We start from the raw sequence: 17,930 nt of genomic DNA on the forward strand, positions 1-17,930 counted from the left end.
GTTGAGACGGTGTTGAGACTGTGTTGATGCGGTGTTGAGACGGTGTTGAGGCGGTGTTGAGGTGGTGTTGAGACGGTGTTGAGACGGTGTTGATGCGGTGTTGAGGCGGTGTTGAGGTGGTGTTGAGACGATGTTGAGACTGTGTTGAGACTGTGTTGAGGCGGTGTTGAGGCGGTGTTGAGGTGGTGTTGAGACTGTGTTGAGGCGGTGTAGAGACGGTGTTGATGCGGTGTTGAGGCGGTGTTGAGATGGTGTTGAGGCGGTGTTGAGACGGTGTTGATGTGGTGTTGAGGCGGTGTTGAGATGGTGTTGAGACTGTGTTGAGGCCGTGTTGAGACTGTGTTGAGACTGTTGAGGCGGTGTTGAGGTGGTGTTGAGGCGGTGTTGAGACTGTGTTGAGACTGTGTTGAGACTGTGTTGAGACTGTGTTGAGGCGGTGTTGAGACTGTGTTGAGACTGTGTTGAGACTGTGTTGAGACTGTGTTGAGGCGGTGTTGAGACTGTGTTGAGGCGGTGTTGAGGCGGTGTTGAGGTGGTGTTGAGAATGTTGAGGTGGTGTTGAGAATGTTGAGGTGGTGTTGAGGTGGTGTTAAGAATGTTGAGGTGGTGTTGAGGTGGTGTTGAGAATGTTGAGACTGTGTTGAGGTGGTGTTGAGGTGGTGTTGAGAATGTTGAGACTGTGTTGAGGCGGTGTTGAGGTGGTGTTGAGACGGTGTTGAGGTGGTGTTGAGGCGGTGTTGTGACTGTGTTGAGGTGGTGTTGAGAATGTTGAGACTGTGTTGAGGCGGTGTTGAGGCTGTGTTGAGGTGGTGTTGAGGCGGTGTTGATGCGGTGTTGAGACTGTGTTGAGACTGTTGAGGCGGTGTTGTGGCGGTGTTGAGGCGGTGTTGAGGCGGTGTTGAGACTGTGTTGAGACTGTGCAGGCGGTGTTGTGGCGGTGTTGAGGCGGTGTTGTGGCGGTGTTGAGACTGTGTTGAGGCGGTGTTGAGGCTGTGTTGAGGCGGTGTTGAGGCTGTGTTGAAGTGGTGTTGAAGTGGTGTTGAAGTGGTGTTGAGGCAGTGTTGATGCGGTGTTGAGGCGGTGTTGAGGTGGTGTTGAGGCGGTGTTGAGGCGGTGTTGAGATGGTGTTGAAGTGGTGTTGAGACAGTGTTGAAGTGGTGTTGAGGCGGTGTTGAGGTGGTGTTGAGGCGGTGTTGAGGCTGTGTTGTGGCGGTGTTGAGGCTGTGTTGTGGCGGTGTTGAGACTGTGTTGAGACTATGTTGAAGTGGTATTGAGGCGGTGTTGAGATGGTGTTGAGGTGGTGTTGAGGCAGTGTTGATGCGGTGTTGAGGTGGTGTTGAGGTGGTGTTGAGGCGGTGTTGAGGCAGTGTTGAGATGGTGTTGAGGTGGTGTTGAGGCGGTGTTGAGGTGGTGTTGAGGCGGTGTTGAGGCGGTGTTGAGGTTGTGTTGAGACTGTGTTGAGGCGGTGTTGAGGCGGTGTTGAGATGGTGTTGAGACGGTGTTGAGACTGTGTTGAGGCGGTGTTGAGGTGGTGTTGAGACTGTGTTGAGACTGTGTTGAGGCGGTGTTGAGGTGGTGTTGAGACTGTGTTGAGGCAGTGTTGAGACGGTGTTGATGCGGTGTTGAGGCGGTGTTGAGGTGGTGTTGAGACGGTGTTGAGACGGTGTTGATGCGGTGTTGAGGCGGTGTTGAGGTGGTGTTGAGACGGTGTTGAGACTGTGTTGATGCGGTGTTGAGACGGTGTTGAGGCGGTGTTGAGACGGTGTTGAGACGGTGTTGATGCGGTGTTGAGGCGGTGTTGAGGTGGTGTTGAGACGATGTTGAGACTGTGTTGATGCGGTGTTGAGACGGTGTTGAGGCGGTGTTGAGGTGGTGTTGAGGCGGTGTTGAGGCGGTGTTGAGATGGTGTTGAAGTGGTGTTGAGACAGTGTTGAAGTGGTGTTGAGGCGGTGTTGAGGTGGTGTTGAGGCGGTGTTGAGGCTGTGTTGTGGCGGTGTTGAGACTGTGTTGAGACTATGTTGAAGTGGTATTGAGGCGGTGTTGAGATGGTGTTGAGGTGGTGTTGAGGCAGTGTTGATGCGGTGTTGAGGTGGTGTTGAGGTGGTGTTGAGGCGGTGTTGAGGCAGTGTTGAGATGGTGTTGAGGTGGTGTTGAGGCGGTGTTGAGGCAGTGTTGAGATGGTGTTGAGGCGGTGTTGAAGTGGTGTTGAGATGGTGTTGTGTTGAATTCATTGTGCCTTGAGTTCAGGGGTCTGTGGTGAGGATGGTGTAACCGTTGCGGTGGCAGAGGGTGATCCCAATCAGAGGCTTCACTGTCCCTGAACAGATGTCAGAATCTTCTTTGTTCTTGCTGTCTGCAGATTGGTGGAGGAGATCAAATTAAAGTGTCAGGGTGTTCAGCTGCAGAATGAAGATGTGTACATGGCGACGACATTCGGGGACCTGACACAAACACTTGTGAAGAAACTTCGTGGTGAAGATGATGAGGAAGAGCTGCTAATAGATTACGTACGTGAAGCTTGCAATAATAATTATAAATAACCCAGCACAGGTTAAAGATTGTCCTGGTTTTTTAAAGCAGATTTGTCTCTGGAATGATGACAGCGTCAGTGAAACAAGGTCATGGTCTCGGCCTGTTTGTGTTTCTGCCAGTCTGAAACCCTTCCCTTTCAGAAATTCAGTCATGCCCTTTGCGAATCTTAGAATGATCCGGTACAGGGGCATCTCCCCCAGCCCCCCCTCGCCCTCATTGAGTGTTAATGTTCACGTGAAGTGATCCGATTTCTGACCATTATTGTTCTGTTTGAATTGGCAGGTTGAGTTGAACATCAATAACCTGACTCTGCGAATGCCCCATCAAGTCTTTATCGATGGGCAGTTTGTCGATGCCGAAGGGGGGAAATGTTACAATTCGATTAACCCAACCGATGGCTCTGTGAGTTCTGAATGTTTGGTTCACATCTCCCCACAGAACTGCCTTTAGCTGAGAGAATGAGAGGGAATCCTTGTTCACTCTTTCCCTTTCCAATATCTCATTCTCTCCATCACGCCAAACACAGTTTAGGAAACCTGGTCAGCATGGACGAGTTGGGTTGAAGGGCATGTGTCTGTGCTGTATGCCGCTGTGACATGTATCTCATACTCGCTATTTCAGTCCCTTTCTCTCTGCCACATTCCCAAACTCATTCCCTGTCCCTCCACTCCAACTCTGCTGTATGTTGAGTTTTCTCCCTCATTCTTTCGTTCCCATCTTTACTCTGTCTTCCTGTGCCGTGATGTCTCTCTCTCTCTCTCCCCCACTCTCTCTCTCCCTTAGCCGTGCTATCTCTCTCTCTCTCTCTCTCTATCCCTGTGCCGTGCTATCTCTCTCTCTCTCTCTCCCTCCATGTCTCTCTCTCCCTTAGCCATGCTATCTCTCTTTCTCTCTATCCCTGTGCCAAGCTGTCTCTCTCTCTCTCTCCCTGTGCCGTGCTATCTCTCTCTCTCTCTCTCTCTCTCTCTCTCTCTCCTTCCATGTCTCTCTCTCCCTTAGCCATGCTATCTCTCTCTTTCTCTCTATCCCTGTGCCGAGCTGTCTCTCTCTCTCTCTCTCCCTGCGCCGTGATCTCTCTCTCTCTCTCTCTCTCCCTGCGCCGTGATGTCTCTCTCTCTCTCTCTCTCCCTGCGCCGTGATGTCTCTCTCTCTCTCTCTCTCTCCCTGCGCCGTGCTGTCTCTCTCTCTATCTCCCACTCTCTCAGTCCCTCTCTCACTGCCTCTACCTCCCAGGTTATCTGCAGAGTGTCGCTTGCTCAGGTAGCTGATGTTGACAAAGCTGTGGCAGCAGCGAAAGAGGCTTTTGAGACTGGAGAATGGGGGAGAATGAATCCCAGAGACCGGGGTCGACTCATCTACAAGTAAGTACTGAAAGTGCGTTCACAGAAACCTTAGAGAGAAACAGAACCAACAGGTCACCACAAAGAATAGGAACCACGTAAATGAGCAAATCGGAGTGAGAAGCTGACAGCAGACTGTCATTTCTATTGGAGACCGTACATTAGTGATTGGAGGCTTCTGAAATATAATGGAAATAGTTTTAAGAATTAACTATTCAATATTTTCATTGCTGCCTTGGAAAAAGAGGGGAGGACAAGAGAATGGTGTTAGCTCTCTATTGGATACTAGTATCAGAATCAAACACTCCCAGGACAGGGTCAGCACGGGGTTAGATACAGAGTAAAGCTTTCTCTATACTGTACCCATCAAACACTCCCAGGACAGGGACAGCACGGGGTTAGATACAGAGTAAAGCTCACTCTACACTGTCCCTCATCAAACACTCCCAGGACAGGGACAGCACAGGGTTAGATACAGAGTAAAGCTCCCTCTACACTGTCCCCATCAAACACTCCCACGACAGGGACAGCACGGGGTTAGATACAGAGTAAAGCTCCATCTATACTGTCCCCCCCATCAAACACTCCCAGGACAGGGACAGCACGGTGTTAGATACAGAGTAAAGCTCCATCTACACTGTCCCTCATCAAACACTCCCAGGACAGGGTCAGCACGGTGTTAGATACAGAGTAAAGCTCCATCTACACTGTCCCTCATCAAACACTCCCAGGACAGGGACAGCACAGGGTTAGATACAGAGTAAAGCTCCCTCTACACTGTCCCCCATCAAACACTCCCAGGACAGGGACAGCACAGGGTTAGATACAGAGTAAAGCTCCCTCTATACTGTCCCCATCAAACACTCCCAGGACAGGGTCAGCACGGTGTTAGATACAGAGTAAAGCTCCCTCTACACTGTCCCCCCCATCAAACACTCCCAGGACAGGGACAGCACGGTGTTAGATACAGAGTAAAGCTCTCCCTACACTGTCCCTCATCAAACACTCCCAGGACAGGGACAGCACAGGGTTAGATACAGAGTAAAGCTCTCTCTACACTGTCCCCATCAAACACTCCCAGGACAGGGACAGCACAGGGTTAGATACAGAGTAAAGCTCTCTCTACACTGTCCCCCCATCAAACACTCCCAGGACAGGGGCAGCACTAGGTTAGATACAGAGTAAAGCTCTCTCTGCACTGTCCCCCCATCAAACACTCCCAGGATAGGGGCAGCATGGGGTTAGATACGGAGTAAAGCTTCCTCTACACTGTCCCCCATCAGACACTCCCAGGGACAGGGACAGCAAGGAGTTAGTAAAGCTCTCTCTACACTGTCCCCCATCAAACACTCCCAGGACAGGGACAGCACGGGGTTAGATATAGAGTAAAGCTCTCTTTGCACTGTCCCCCCATCAAACACTCCCAGGACAGGGACAGCATGGGGTTTGATGCCTTGCATTTACTTCATTAACTTAGTAATTGATCTTCAGACACTGCTGGAAGGACAATGTTAAACTCTGAGCCTCAGTACGACATACCATCACAGCTCAGGAGATACCAGGAAGGTCTCGATGAAGGAGGAAGTGATGGGGAAATTCAGAAAGGGCATTTGAGAGCTTGAAACGAATGGCAGCTGATTGTAGGACTGCACATGGGGCTGTACATGGGGCTGCACATGGGGCTGCACATGGGTGTGTACATGGGGCTGTACATGGGGCTGCACATGGGTGTGTACATGGGTGTGTACATGGGGCTGTACATGGGGCTGCACATGGGTGTGTACATGGGGCTGTACATGGGGCTGTACATGGCGCTGCACATGGGTGTGTACATGGGGCTGTACATGGGGCTGTACATGGGAGTGTACATGGGGCTGTACATGGCACTGCACATGGGTGTGTACATGGGGCTGCACATGGGTGTATACATGGGGCTGCACATGGGGATGAACATGGGTATGCACATGGGTGTGCACATGGGGCTGTACATGGGGCTGTATATGGGAGTGTACATGGGGCTGTACATGGGGCTGCACATGGGTGTGTACATGGGGCTGTACATGGGAGTGTACATGGGGCTGTACATGGGGCTGCACATGGGTGTGTACATGGGGCTGTACATGGGAGTGTACATGGGGCTGTACATGGGGCTGCACATGGGTGTGTACATGGGGCTGTACATGGGAGTGTACATGGGGCTGTACATGGGAGTGTACATGGGGCTGTACATGGGTGTGTACATGGGGCTGTACATGGGTGTGTACATGGGGCTGTACATGGGGCTGTACATGGGAGTGTACATGGGGATGTACATGGGGCTGCACATGGGTGTGTACATGGGGCTGTACATGGGGCTGCACATGGGTGTGTACATGGGGCTGTACATGAGGCTGTACATGGGGCTGTACATGGGAGTGTACATGGGGCTGTACATGGCACTGCACATGGGGCTGTACATGGGGCTGTACATGGGGCTGTACATGGGAGTGTACATGGGGCTGTACATGGGGCTGTACATGGGAGTGTACATGGGAGTGTACATGGGGCTGTACATGGGAGTGTACATGGGGCTGTACATGGGGCTGCACATGGGTGTGTACATGGGGCTGTACATGGGGCTGCACATGGGTGTGTACATGGGGCTGTACATGAGGCTGTACATGGGGCTGTACATGGGAGTGTACATGGGGCTGTACATGGCGCTGCACATGGGTGTGTGCATGGGGCTGCACATGGGGATGAACATGGGTATGCACATGGGTGTGCACATGGGGCTGTACGTGGGGCTGCACGTGGGGCTGCACATGGGTTTGCACATGGGTGTGTACATGGGTGTGTACATGGGGTAGTACACGGGGTTGCAAATGGAGCTGCACATGGGTGTGTACATGGGGCTGTACACAGTGTTGCACATGGGGCTGCACATGGCTGTCTACATGGCTGTGTACATGGATGTGTACATGGGTGTGTACATAGGTGTGCACATAGATGGGCACATGGGCTCTACATGGGGTGTGCACATGGGGCTGAACATGGGGCTGTACATGGGTGTGTACACGGGGTTGCTCATGGAGCTGCACATGGGGCTGTACATGGGTGTGTACATGGGACTGCACATGGGGCTGTGCATGGGGTTGTGCATGGGTGTGCACATGGGACTGCACATGGGGGTGCATATGGGTGTGCACATGGCTGTGCACATGGATGGTCTTGCTGTGTGTCTGTAGGGTGGCAGGAGGAAGGATATTGTGGGTGTTCAGTGGCAGGAGGAAGGATATTGTGGGTGTTCAGTGGCTGGGGAAGGATATTATGGGTGTTCAGTGGCAGGAGGAAGGATATTGTGGGTGTTCAGTGGCTGGAGGAAGGACATTGTGGGTGTTCAGTGGCTGGGGAAGGATATTGTGGGTGTTCAGTCACAAATGGAAGAGCAGTTTTCTCACAGGAAGCGATGGAGCAGGGACAAAGCTGGGGACAGACCAACCTGCATCAAAGCCCCATTGATGAACCTTGACCCCATTAGTTAAAGCACTCATAGACGCTACCTGAATGTATATTTTGATCATCTGTTCCTGGGGATTGGTGTTCCCTGTAGACTTGCTGACTTAATGGAGCAACACCAGGAGGAATTGGCAACAATTGAAGCTATTGACTCAGGCGCTGTGTACACTCTGGCACTAAAGACCCATGTGGGAATGTCCATCCAAACATTCCGCTACTTCGCTGGATGGTGCGACAAGATTCAGGTTGGAGTTTATCTTAACCATAATTCCCGAACGAGAATCCACAGACCCTTCCATGATTCACCACACACTATATTCACCTTCACACACTCTGTTTACCTGCTCACACCTGGGTACCTGCACATGGCTATATACCTGCACATGCAAATATATATGCACATGCCCTGTATACCTGCACATACCTATATACCTGCACCCATCTGAACAGTTGTATAGAGCTGTGCACACAGTTACCTGAATGAGTCTGTGAGAGAGCCAGTTTATTTTATCACTAATGATGTCCATCTCTCTCTCCCTGTCTAGGGCTGCACCATCCCCATTAACCAAGCTCGGCCCAATCACAACTTAACCTTCACTAAGAGGGAGCCAGTTGGGTAAGAGTATTGGCTGTTTTTATTTCTTGGGTAAGAGCATTGGTTGTTTACCTCCAGAGCAGCTGGGACTTGAACCCAGACCCTCTGTTTTAGAGGCAGGGACATGACCACTGGAGCCACCTGAGCCCCACAACAGAGTACATGAAGAGGACCTGAACAAAATGCCAATCTGTACCAAAACTCAGTTCCTCACTGTCGTGAATGAGCAAGTGACGCATTGCAAGACCTCACTTTTGAAATTTTCCAGAAAGCAGCTCTCATTTTCACCTGCAACAGTTCACAAGGTTTGGTTTCAAATAACAGTTCTCTAACTGCGGACAGTATTCAAATAAATACAGTAAGGCTTTGACATCAAGAAAATGACCCAACAATACTGGACTGGTTCAACAATGTTGTTGGAGAAAGCAAGACTGTATTTACTAACAGTCAGAAGAGGGAAAGATTTTCATTTAGCAAGTAACATGATGACATACCAACACAATTGGGTTATTTTGAAGTACCGTGTTACACAGGAAAGAAAACAGCACATCCTGTCACAGCCAGCAAACACAGAGAGCTGTGTCACAACAGTCACAATATTGTTGTCCTACTATTGGTAAAGGATAACTATTGGTAAAGACACGAGTTAAAAACTCAATCACATTTCCACACAGTAGTGGCAAGGTTCTCAACAAACAGTCAAAATGTGACCCCAGTTTAATGTCTCATCTCAATGTCCCTGACAGTGTGGCATTCCCTTAGCACTGACCCTCCGACAGTGCGGTGCCCCCTCAGCACTGACCCTCCAACAGTGCAGCATTCCCTCAGCACTGACCCTCCAACAGTGCAGCACTCCCTCAGCACTGACCCTCCGACAGTGCGGCACTCCCTCAGCACTGACCCTCCAACAGTGCGGCGCTCCCTCAGCACTGACCCTCCGACAGTGCAGCGCTCCCTCAGCACTGACCCTCCGATAGTGTGGCATTCCCTCAGCACTGACCCTCCAAACAGTGCAGCACTCCCTCAGCACTGACCCTGTGACAGTGCGGCACTCCCTCAGCACTGACCCTCCGACAGTGCGAAACTCCCTCAGCACTGACCCTCTGACAGTGCGACACTCCCTCAGCACTGACCCTCCAAACAGTGCAGCACTCCCTCAGCACTGACCCTCTGACAGTGTGACACTCCCTCAGCACTGACCCTCTGACAGTGCGGCGCTCCCTCAGCCCTGACCCTCCAACAGTGCTGCTCTCTCTTTGTACTACACTGGTAAGAACTGTAAGAAATAGGAACAGGAGTGGTCCATTCAGCCCTTCGAGCCTACTCCACCATTCTATAGGATCCTGGCTGATCCGACATTCCTCATCTCCACTTCCCTGCCCTTTCCCCTCGATTCCCGGACTGATCAAGAATCCCTCTCTCTCTCTCAGCCTTAAATATCCACACGGACCCTGCCCCCACAGCTCTCTCTGTGGTAAGGAGTTCCAAAGACTCTCAATCCTCTGAGAGAAGAAATTCCTCCCCATCTCAGTCTGAAATTGGTGCCCCCTTTACTCTGAGACTGTGCCCTCTGGTACCAGACCCTCCCATGAGGGGGACCATCCTCTCAGTATTGATCCTGTCAAGCCCCTTAAGAATCCAACATGTTTCCATGAGATCACCTCTCATTCTTGTAAACTCCAGGGAGCAGAGTCCCAACCTGTTCAACCTTTGTCCATAAGACAATCCAAGGATCTTCTCTGAACTGCCTTTAATTAAATAATATCTGTCCTTATGTAATGGGACCAAAACTGGTCACAGTACTACAGATGTGATTTCACTAGCCCCTTCCTGTGTCTGGAAAGGCCTTTGATATGGGCAGCACAATGGCTCAGTGATTAGCACTGCTACCTCACAGCACCAGAGTCCCAGGTTCGATTCCAGTGACTGTCTGTGTGGAGTTTGTACATTCTCCCTGTGTCTGTGTGGGTTTCCTCTGGGTGCTCCGGTTTCTGCTTGCAGTCACAAAGATGTGCCGGTCAGATGAATTGGCCAGAGTGTTAGGTGCATTAGTTACAGGGAAATGGGTCTGGGTGGGTTACTCTTCGGATGGTTGGTGTGGACGGGTTGGGCCCAAGGGCCTGTTTCCACTCTGTAGGGAATCTAATCATATGCCAACTTTTCACGAATATTCCAAGGTGTGGGCAGTGCAGCCTGAGCTGCCGTTTCTGTGGGTGAAACTCCAGTCACTCTCACAATAACCAGCCATGTTCCTGTTTCTCTGTTGAGACAGTGTGTGTGGAATTGTGATCCCCTGGAATTATCCGCTGATGATGTTGGCCTGGAAGACTGCAGCCTGTCTAGCTGCTGGGAACACTGTGGTCCTCAAACCAGCTCAGGTACGTTGGCTGCTCTAGACCCTTACTAAGCACTGGAGTGAATTCCTGTTTTAATGTCAGAGTAGTGAAGCCGAAATCAGAGAACACTGGGGTGGTGTAAGGGGGCTGGAATGGACAGATTCATAATTCCCTCAAACTCTGAGCCACACAGATTCCAGACGGACAGTTAAAAATCACACAACGCCAGGTTATAGTCCAACAGGTTTATTTGGAAGCACTAGATTTCAGAGCGCTGCTCCTTCATCAGGTGATTGAAGGACCTGCACTCTGAAAGCTAGTGCTTCCAAATAAACCTAAGCCAGGGAACTATAGACCAGTGAGCCTGGAGTCGGTGGTGGGCAAGTTGTTGGAGGGAATCCTGAGGGACAGGATGTACATGTATTTGGAAAGGCAAGGACTGATTAGGGATAGTCACCATGGCTTTGTGTGTGGGAAATCATGTCTCACAAACTTGATTGAGGTTTTTGGCGAAGTAACAAAGAGGATTGATGTGGGCAGAGCAGTAGATGTGATCTATATGGACTTCAGTAAGGCATTCGACAAGTTTCCCCATAGGAGTCTGGTTAGCAAGGTTAGATCTCAAGGAATTCATGGAGAACTAGTCATTTGGATACAGAACTGGCTCAAAGGTAGAAGACAGAGGGTGGTGGTGGAGGGTTGTTTTTTCAGACTGGAGGCCTGTGACCAGTGGAGTGCCACAAAGATCGGTGCTGGGTCCACTACTTTTAATCATTTATAAGGCTGTGTCCTGGGTGATGCCAATGGATAATGTTCCGGCTGTGTCCTGGGTGATGCCAATGGTCAGTGTTCTGGCTATGTCCTGGGTTATGCCAATGGTCAGTGTTCTGGCTGTGTCCTGGGTGATGCCAATGGACAGTGATCCAGCTGTGTCCTGAGTGATGCCAATGGATAATGTTCTAGCTGTGTCCTGGGTGATGCCAATGGACAGTGATCCAGCTGTGTCCTGGGTGATGCCAATGGTCAGTGTTCTGGCTGTGTCCTGGGTGATGCCAATGGACAGTGATCCAGCTGTGTCCTGGGTGATGCCAATGGTCAGTGTTCTGGCTGTGTCCTGGGTGATGCCAATGGATAGTGTTCCGGCTGTGTCCTGGGTGATGCCAATGGTCAGTGTTCCAGCTGTGTCCTGGGTGATGCCAATGGATAGTGTTCCGGCTGTGTCCTAGGTGATGCCAATGGTCAGTGATCCAGCTGTGTCCTGAGTGATGCCAATGGACAGTGATCCAGCTGTGTCCTGGGTGATGACAATGGACAGTGATCCGGCTGTGTCCTGAGTGATGCCAATGGACAGTGATCCAGCTGTGTCCTGGGTGATGCCAATGGTCAGTGATCCAGCTGTGTCCTGAGTGATGCCAATGGATAATGTTCCGGCTGTGTCCTGGGTGATGCCAATGGTCAGTGATCCAGCTGTGTCCTGAGTGATGCCAATGGATAATGTTCCGGCTGTGTCCTGAGTGATGCCAATGGTCAGTGTTCTGGCTGTGTCCTGGGTGATGCCAATGGTCAGTGTTCTGGCTGTGTCCTGGGTGATGCCAATGGTCAGTGTTCCAGCTGTGTCCTGGGTGATGCCAATGGATAATGTTCCGGCTGTGTCCTGGGTGATGCCAATGGATAATGTTCTGGCTGTGTCCTGGGTGATGCCAATGGTCAGTGTTCTGGCTGTGTCCTGGGTGATGCCAATGGTCAGTGTTCTGGCTGTGTCCTGGGTGAGGCCAATGGTCAGTGTTCCAGCTGTGTCCTGGGTGATGCCAATGGTCAGTGTTCCAGCTGTGTCCTGGGTGATGCCAATGGATAGTGATCCAGCTGTGTCCTTTGTGATGCCAATGGTCAGTGTTCCAGCTGTGTCCTGGGTGATGCCAATGGTCAGTGTTCCAGCTGTGTCCTGGGTGATGCCAATGGTCAGTGTTCTGGCTGTGTCCTGGGTGATGCCAATGGATAATGTTCCGGCTGTGTCCTGGGTGATGCCAATGGTCAGTGATCCAGCTGTGTCCTGAGTGATGCCAATGGATAATGTTCCGGCTGTGTCCTGAGTGATGCCAATGGTCAGTGTTCTGGCTGTGTCCTGGGTGATGCCAATGGTCAGTGTTCTGGCTGTGTCCTGGGTGATGCCAATGGTCAGTGTTCCAGCTGTGTCCTGGGTGATGCCAATGGATAATGTTCTGGCTGTGTCCTGGGTGATGCCAATGGTCAGTGTTCTGGCTGTGTCCTGGGTGATGCCAATGGTCAGTGTTCTAGCTGTGTCCTGGGTGATGCCAATGGTCAGTGTTCTGGCTGTGTCCTGGGTGAGGCCAATGGTCAGTGTTCCAGCTGTGTCCTGGGTGATGCCAATGGATAGTGATCCAGCTGTGTCCTTTGTGATGCCAATGGTCAGTGTTCCAGCTGTGTCCTGGGTGATGCCAATGGTCAGTGTTCCAGCTGTGTCCTGGGTGATGCCAATGGTCAGTGTTCTGGCTGTGTCCTGGGTGATGCCAATGGATAATGTTCCGGCTGTGTCCTGGGTGATGCCAATGGTCAGTGATCCAGCTGTGTCCTGAGTGATGCCAATGGATAATGTTCCGGCTGTGTCCTGAGTGATGCCAATGGTCAGTGTTCTGGCTGTGTCCTGGGTGATGCCAATGGTCAGTGTTCTGGCTGTGTCCTGGGTGATGCCAATGGTCAATGATCCGACTGTGTCCTGGGTGATGCCAATGGTCACTGATCCAGCTGTGTCCTGGGTGATGCCAATGGTCAATGATCCGACTGTGTCCTGGGTGATGCCAATGGACAGTGATCCAGCTGTGTCCTGGGTGATGCCAATGGTCACTGATCCAGCTGTGTCCTGGGTGATGCCAATGGTCAGTGTTCTGGCTGTGTCCTGGGTGATGCCAATGGAGAGTGTGTCTCAGTCTTGCTTTAGGGAAAGGTGCCAGGTGGAGTATCATGGCCATGGGGCAGGTTGGGTGTCAGCTGGGTGAGGTGTGGAGGGTGATCAGAGAGTTGTTACTGATATAGGGATGGTCTGGTTCATTTCGACAGGTGACTCCTTTGACAGCGTTGAAATTCGCAGAGCTGACAGTGAAGGCTGGATTCCCAAAGGGAGTCGTGAACATTTTGCCAGGAGCAGGTATGCAGGCAGAATGGCCTCACACAGAGGAAGCCAACCGGTTAGTGGGCAGCCATGTGACACTCAGCAGGAAATCCCAGCGATCTCATTCTGGGATTTCTCAACCAGAGGCAGCTGGTTGTTAAAACCAGTTAAAATTGAGCAAAAACTGGGATCATCTTCTGGACAAGATTCCGCGCGAAATCATTGGCTGAGATTGTTCCCTAACTGGAGTAATGAGCTACATTTGCATGGCACCTTTTGCATCCTCGGGTTATCCGAAAGTGCTTCAAAGGCAACGAAGGACTTTTTGAAAATGTTCATTGTTTTAGGAAAATCTGTATTCAATTTTCATGCAGCAAGATTTCACAAATAGTAGTACAATAACAGCTGATCATCTGCTTTGAGTGATCTTGTTTTGAGGTTTTAATATTGATCAGAGCCCCCAAGAAAACTCCTCTGTCCTTCTTCAAAATACGAGGTCAGAGACCAGCCTCTGTGCTGAGGTCTCAGCTGAGAGACAGCACCTGGGACAGGGTTGCATTCCCTCAGTATCGCACTGAGACTCTCTGAATGATGGACTCAAGGGGCTGTGGGGTGAGACCTGAACTCCTGACTACTTGACCACCCCCTCCCCCCCCGGGAAACATTTATTAGCTCTTCCTGTTCCAGACGGGAACTGCCCACCCAGGGTCATTGATCAGATGTGACCCTCATGTCCTGCAGTATTGCTGTGAGGATCTCCTGGGGTTTTAGATCTGAAAACATAAAGTGGTGGATATCCCAGTGAGTCAAGCAGCATCCATGGAGAGAGAGCAAGCTAATGTTTCGACTCCAGATGGCTCTTCATCTGATGAAGCTGTGGTAAAGATTAATCTAGATTCAGAATGTTAGCTTGCTCTCTCTCCATGGATGTTACCTGACCCATTGTGATTTCCAACATTTTGTTTTCAGTACAGATTCCAGCATCTGCAGTAATTTGCTCCGAGATGTAGTTTTCGATCTGTTCTGTCAGAGGTCCCTTTTCTGTCTTCAGGTTCATTGATTGGACAAAGAATAGCTGACCATCCTGATGTTCGAAAGCTTGGCTTTACCGGATCCACCCCAGTCGGGAAACAAATTATGAAAAGGTATCTGTGAAACTGGACGGAATGTGACCAGCGAATCACCTTCATTTTATCAAAGATAATGTTTGATTAAAGAAAAGAGAAACATTTTATTCATACATAGAATATGGCTGTTGCTGTCTAGGCCAGCACTGATTGCCCAGGAGAAGGTGATGGTGAGCTGCCTTCTTGAATCTTTGTGGAGAACTCCCCCTCATTCCAATTGATTCCAGCTTAGCCAGGATTCCTTGGTGCCACACTCGGTCGAGTGCTGTCTTGATGTCAAGGGCTGTCCCTCTCCCCTCCCCTCTGGAATTCAGCTCTTTAGTCCATATTTGAACCAAGGCTGGAATGAGGTCAGGAGCTGAGTGACCCTGGGGGGAACCCAGACTGGGCATCACTGAGCAGGTTATTGCTGAGCAGGTGCTGCTTGTTGGTGACTACTTCCATCAATTTACTGATGATCGAGAGGAGACTGAATGGGGCAGTAATTGGCCACGTTGGATTTGTCCTACTATTTGTGTACAGGACATATCTGGGCAATTTTCCACATTGTCAGCTAGATGCCAGTGTTGTATCTGCACTGGAACATCTTGGCTAGGGGAGTAGCAAGTTCTAGAGCACACGTCTTCAGTAATATTGTTGGAATGTTGTCAAAACCCATTTGCAATATCCAGTGCCAGCAGCCATTTTTTGATATTGCTGTGAATGCTTCAGCCTTATCTTTTGCCCCAAAGTGCTGGGCTCTTCTATCATTGAGGATGGAGATATTTGTGGAGCCTCCTCCTCCAGTGAGTTGTTTAATTGCCCACCACCATTCACCACTGGATGTGGAAGAAGTGCAGAGCTTAGGTCTGATCCATTGGTTTGAGATTGCCTAGCTCTGTCTGTCACTTGCTGTTTAAGCTGTTCAGTGTGCAAGTAGTCTTGTTTGGGAGCTTCACCAGGTTGACACCTCATCTTCAGGTATGCCTGGTGCTGCTCCCAGCATGCCCTCCTGCACTCTCCATTGAACCAGGGTTGATGCCCTGGCTTGATGGTCATGGTAAAATGGGGAGAAGTTTTTTTTTAAATCCCCTGACCATTATTTGGAAGTGAGCAAGGGGGTTCTCCCCAGAGACCTCATTAACATTTGCACCTCAATCCTCAATGTTACCCCATTCATTACCCTAACTGCTAAATACTTCATTCAATCTAAATTAAATTTTCTCTCAATTTTGCTTGACTGACCTCAGTCAGTGAGTTTGGATTCAAACCCCAGTGCCAGAGTGAAAAGCTCCATTCCAGTAAATGTGCAGATTGGAACTCAATGGTACTGTCCACCCATGTGACTCTATGACTCTATATCATTCCTCCTTGAGAAGTTTGTCGGAGACCTTTTTGAACTGACACAATTCACCGCTTTCTCCACCGTCCACACTCCGTAGCAGAAGTGTGTAGGATCTACAAGTTCCTCAGACAGCACCTTCCAAACCCACAACCACTTCCACCTAGAAGGACAAGGGCAGCAGATACATGGGAACACCATCCCTTGCAAGTTCCCCTCCAAACCCCTCACCATCCTGACTTGGAAATAAATCGCCGTTCCTTCAGTGTGGCTGGGTCAGAATCCTGGAATCCCCTCCCTGACCGTAATGTGGGGCTCTCTGCAAGAGTTCAAGAAGGCAGCTCACCACCACCTCTCCAGGGCAGAGAGAGCAACAAGATTGAGCCTTGTCAATGTCATCCCCATCCCATGAGAGAATAAGAAAAATATATTGGAAGAATAAAATAAACATTCAAGTCACCAGAGTCCTACCAGACCACAAGACTGCTGTCTGGTTAGAAAGACATGACTGGAAAGTGGTTTAGCCTAAGGGTCACTAGGGTAAGGGGAGAGGGTGAGATGGAGAGTCCTTCATAGGAACTTCAGTCAGTGTGGTTCCAGATTGTTGGCATCCCTCTGCACTGTAAACCAGCTGTCCAGCCAATTCAGTTTTGCAGGGTTGGGGGTTTGGGGGGGGGGGTGGGGCGGGGGGGGGTGGTGGGGGAGGTTGGCGGTCGGCGGTTGGCGGTCACAGCATTAGGCACACAGCATTAGGCAGATCATACCATACAAAGTGCACCAGGGTAGCAGTACAGAGCACAGAATGCAGTGTTACAGCCACAGAGAAAATGCAGAGAGAGAGAGATCAGAATTAACATTTGAGAGATACGTTCAAAAGTCTGATAACAGCGGGGAAGAAGCTGTTCTTGAATCTGTTTATATGTGTTTTCAAACTTTTATATCTTCTCCTTGATGGAAGAGAGTGTAACGGGGGTGGGAAGGGTCCATGATGATGTTGGCTGCTTTCCCGAGGCAGTGGGAAGTCTAGATGGAGACAGTGGATGGCTGGCTGGTTTGTATAAGAGACTTGGCTGTGTTCATGACTCTCTGTAGTTTCTTGCGGTCTTGGGAAGGGTAGCTGCCAAACCACATTTGATGCATTCAGATAGGATACTTTCTATGCTTAAAACTCACACGACACCAGGTTATAGTCCAACGGGTTTATTTGGAAGCACTAGCTTTCCACAACTACCTGATGAAGGAGCAGCACTCCGAAAGCTAGTGCTTCCAATTAAACCCGTTGGACTATAACCTGGTGTTGTGTGATTTTTAACTTTGTCCACCCCAGTCCAACACTGACTCCTCCAAGTCATGGCTTTCTATGGTGCATTTATGAAAATAAGTGAGAGTCTTTGTGAACATGCTGAATTTCCTTAGCCTCCTAAGGAAATAGAGACCTTGTGCTTTCTTGAAATTTGAAAATGAACCTGTGTTTTCTCCATTTGAAACTGTGGTGTTCCTCCCTTTGCAGCTGTGCCCTGGTTAATGTGAAGAAGGTGTCTCTGGAGCTGGGGGGAAAGTCTCCTCTCATCATCTTCAGTGACTGTGACTTAGTCAAAGCTGTACGTGCGGTAAGAAGATTCAACTCAAAACTATGACCCTGAAATGGTTAAAATTAGTGCGGATCTTTCTAACTGATAGTCATCGTGCAACAGAGAAACTGGACTGAGAGGAGCTCTGGTTTTCTCTTCCATTAACCCTCGATCCTCATTGGGGTGAATGGATCCGAACCCTGGACCCCCCACCCAGACAGAGAGGGCTTGGTCACTCCCCCACACAAAACAACACTGGACTCCAGACATGCCCCACCTCAGTGCAGCACCTTCCACCCCATCCTGTCCCCCCATTCCCCAACCCACCCACTGTCAGCTGCAGGGACTGTGGCCCCAGGACTGGGCTAGCCTGATTTGGCGTGGGGGGGAGGGGGGTTGCGGGGATGCTGAGGTTAACAAGAGAGAAGGAGCTGAGTATCCACCCCTGGGGCAGCCAGAATTTCTGCTTGTGATTATTGTCCA

General features: G+C 50.3%; 1 protein-coding gene across 1 annotated transcript in view; it reads left to right on the plus strand.

Moving 5' to 3' along the window:
• Positions 1-17,930, plus strand: part of LOC140483550 (cytosolic 10-formyltetrahydrofolate dehydrogenase-like) — a 177,142-nt gene that overhangs the window by 112,369 nt on the left and 46,843 nt on the right. Inside the window, exons 10-18 of the mRNA XM_072581754.1 lie at positions 2,360-2,507; positions 2,815-2,934; positions 3,766-3,893; positions 7,465-7,615; positions 7,916-7,986; positions 10,238-10,343; positions 13,377-13,464; positions 14,480-14,573; positions 17,387-17,486. Coding sequence (XP_072437855.1) covers positions 2,360-2,507; positions 2,815-2,934; positions 3,766-3,893; positions 7,465-7,615; positions 7,916-7,986; positions 10,238-10,343; positions 13,377-13,464; positions 14,480-14,573; positions 17,387-17,486 — 1,006 coding nt within the window. The remainder of the gene's footprint in view (positions 1-2,359; positions 2,508-2,814; positions 2,935-3,765; positions 3,894-7,464; positions 7,616-7,915; positions 7,987-10,237; positions 10,344-13,376; positions 13,465-14,479; positions 14,574-17,386; positions 17,487-17,930) is intronic.

This window comes from Chiloscyllium punctatum, chromosome 12 (assembly GCF_047496795.1).
Source record: "Chiloscyllium punctatum isolate Juve2018m chromosome 12, sChiPun1.3, whole genome shotgun sequence".
Classification (NCBI taxonomy): Eukaryota; Metazoa; Chordata; class Chondrichthyes; order Orectolobiformes; family Hemiscylliidae; genus Chiloscyllium; species Chiloscyllium punctatum.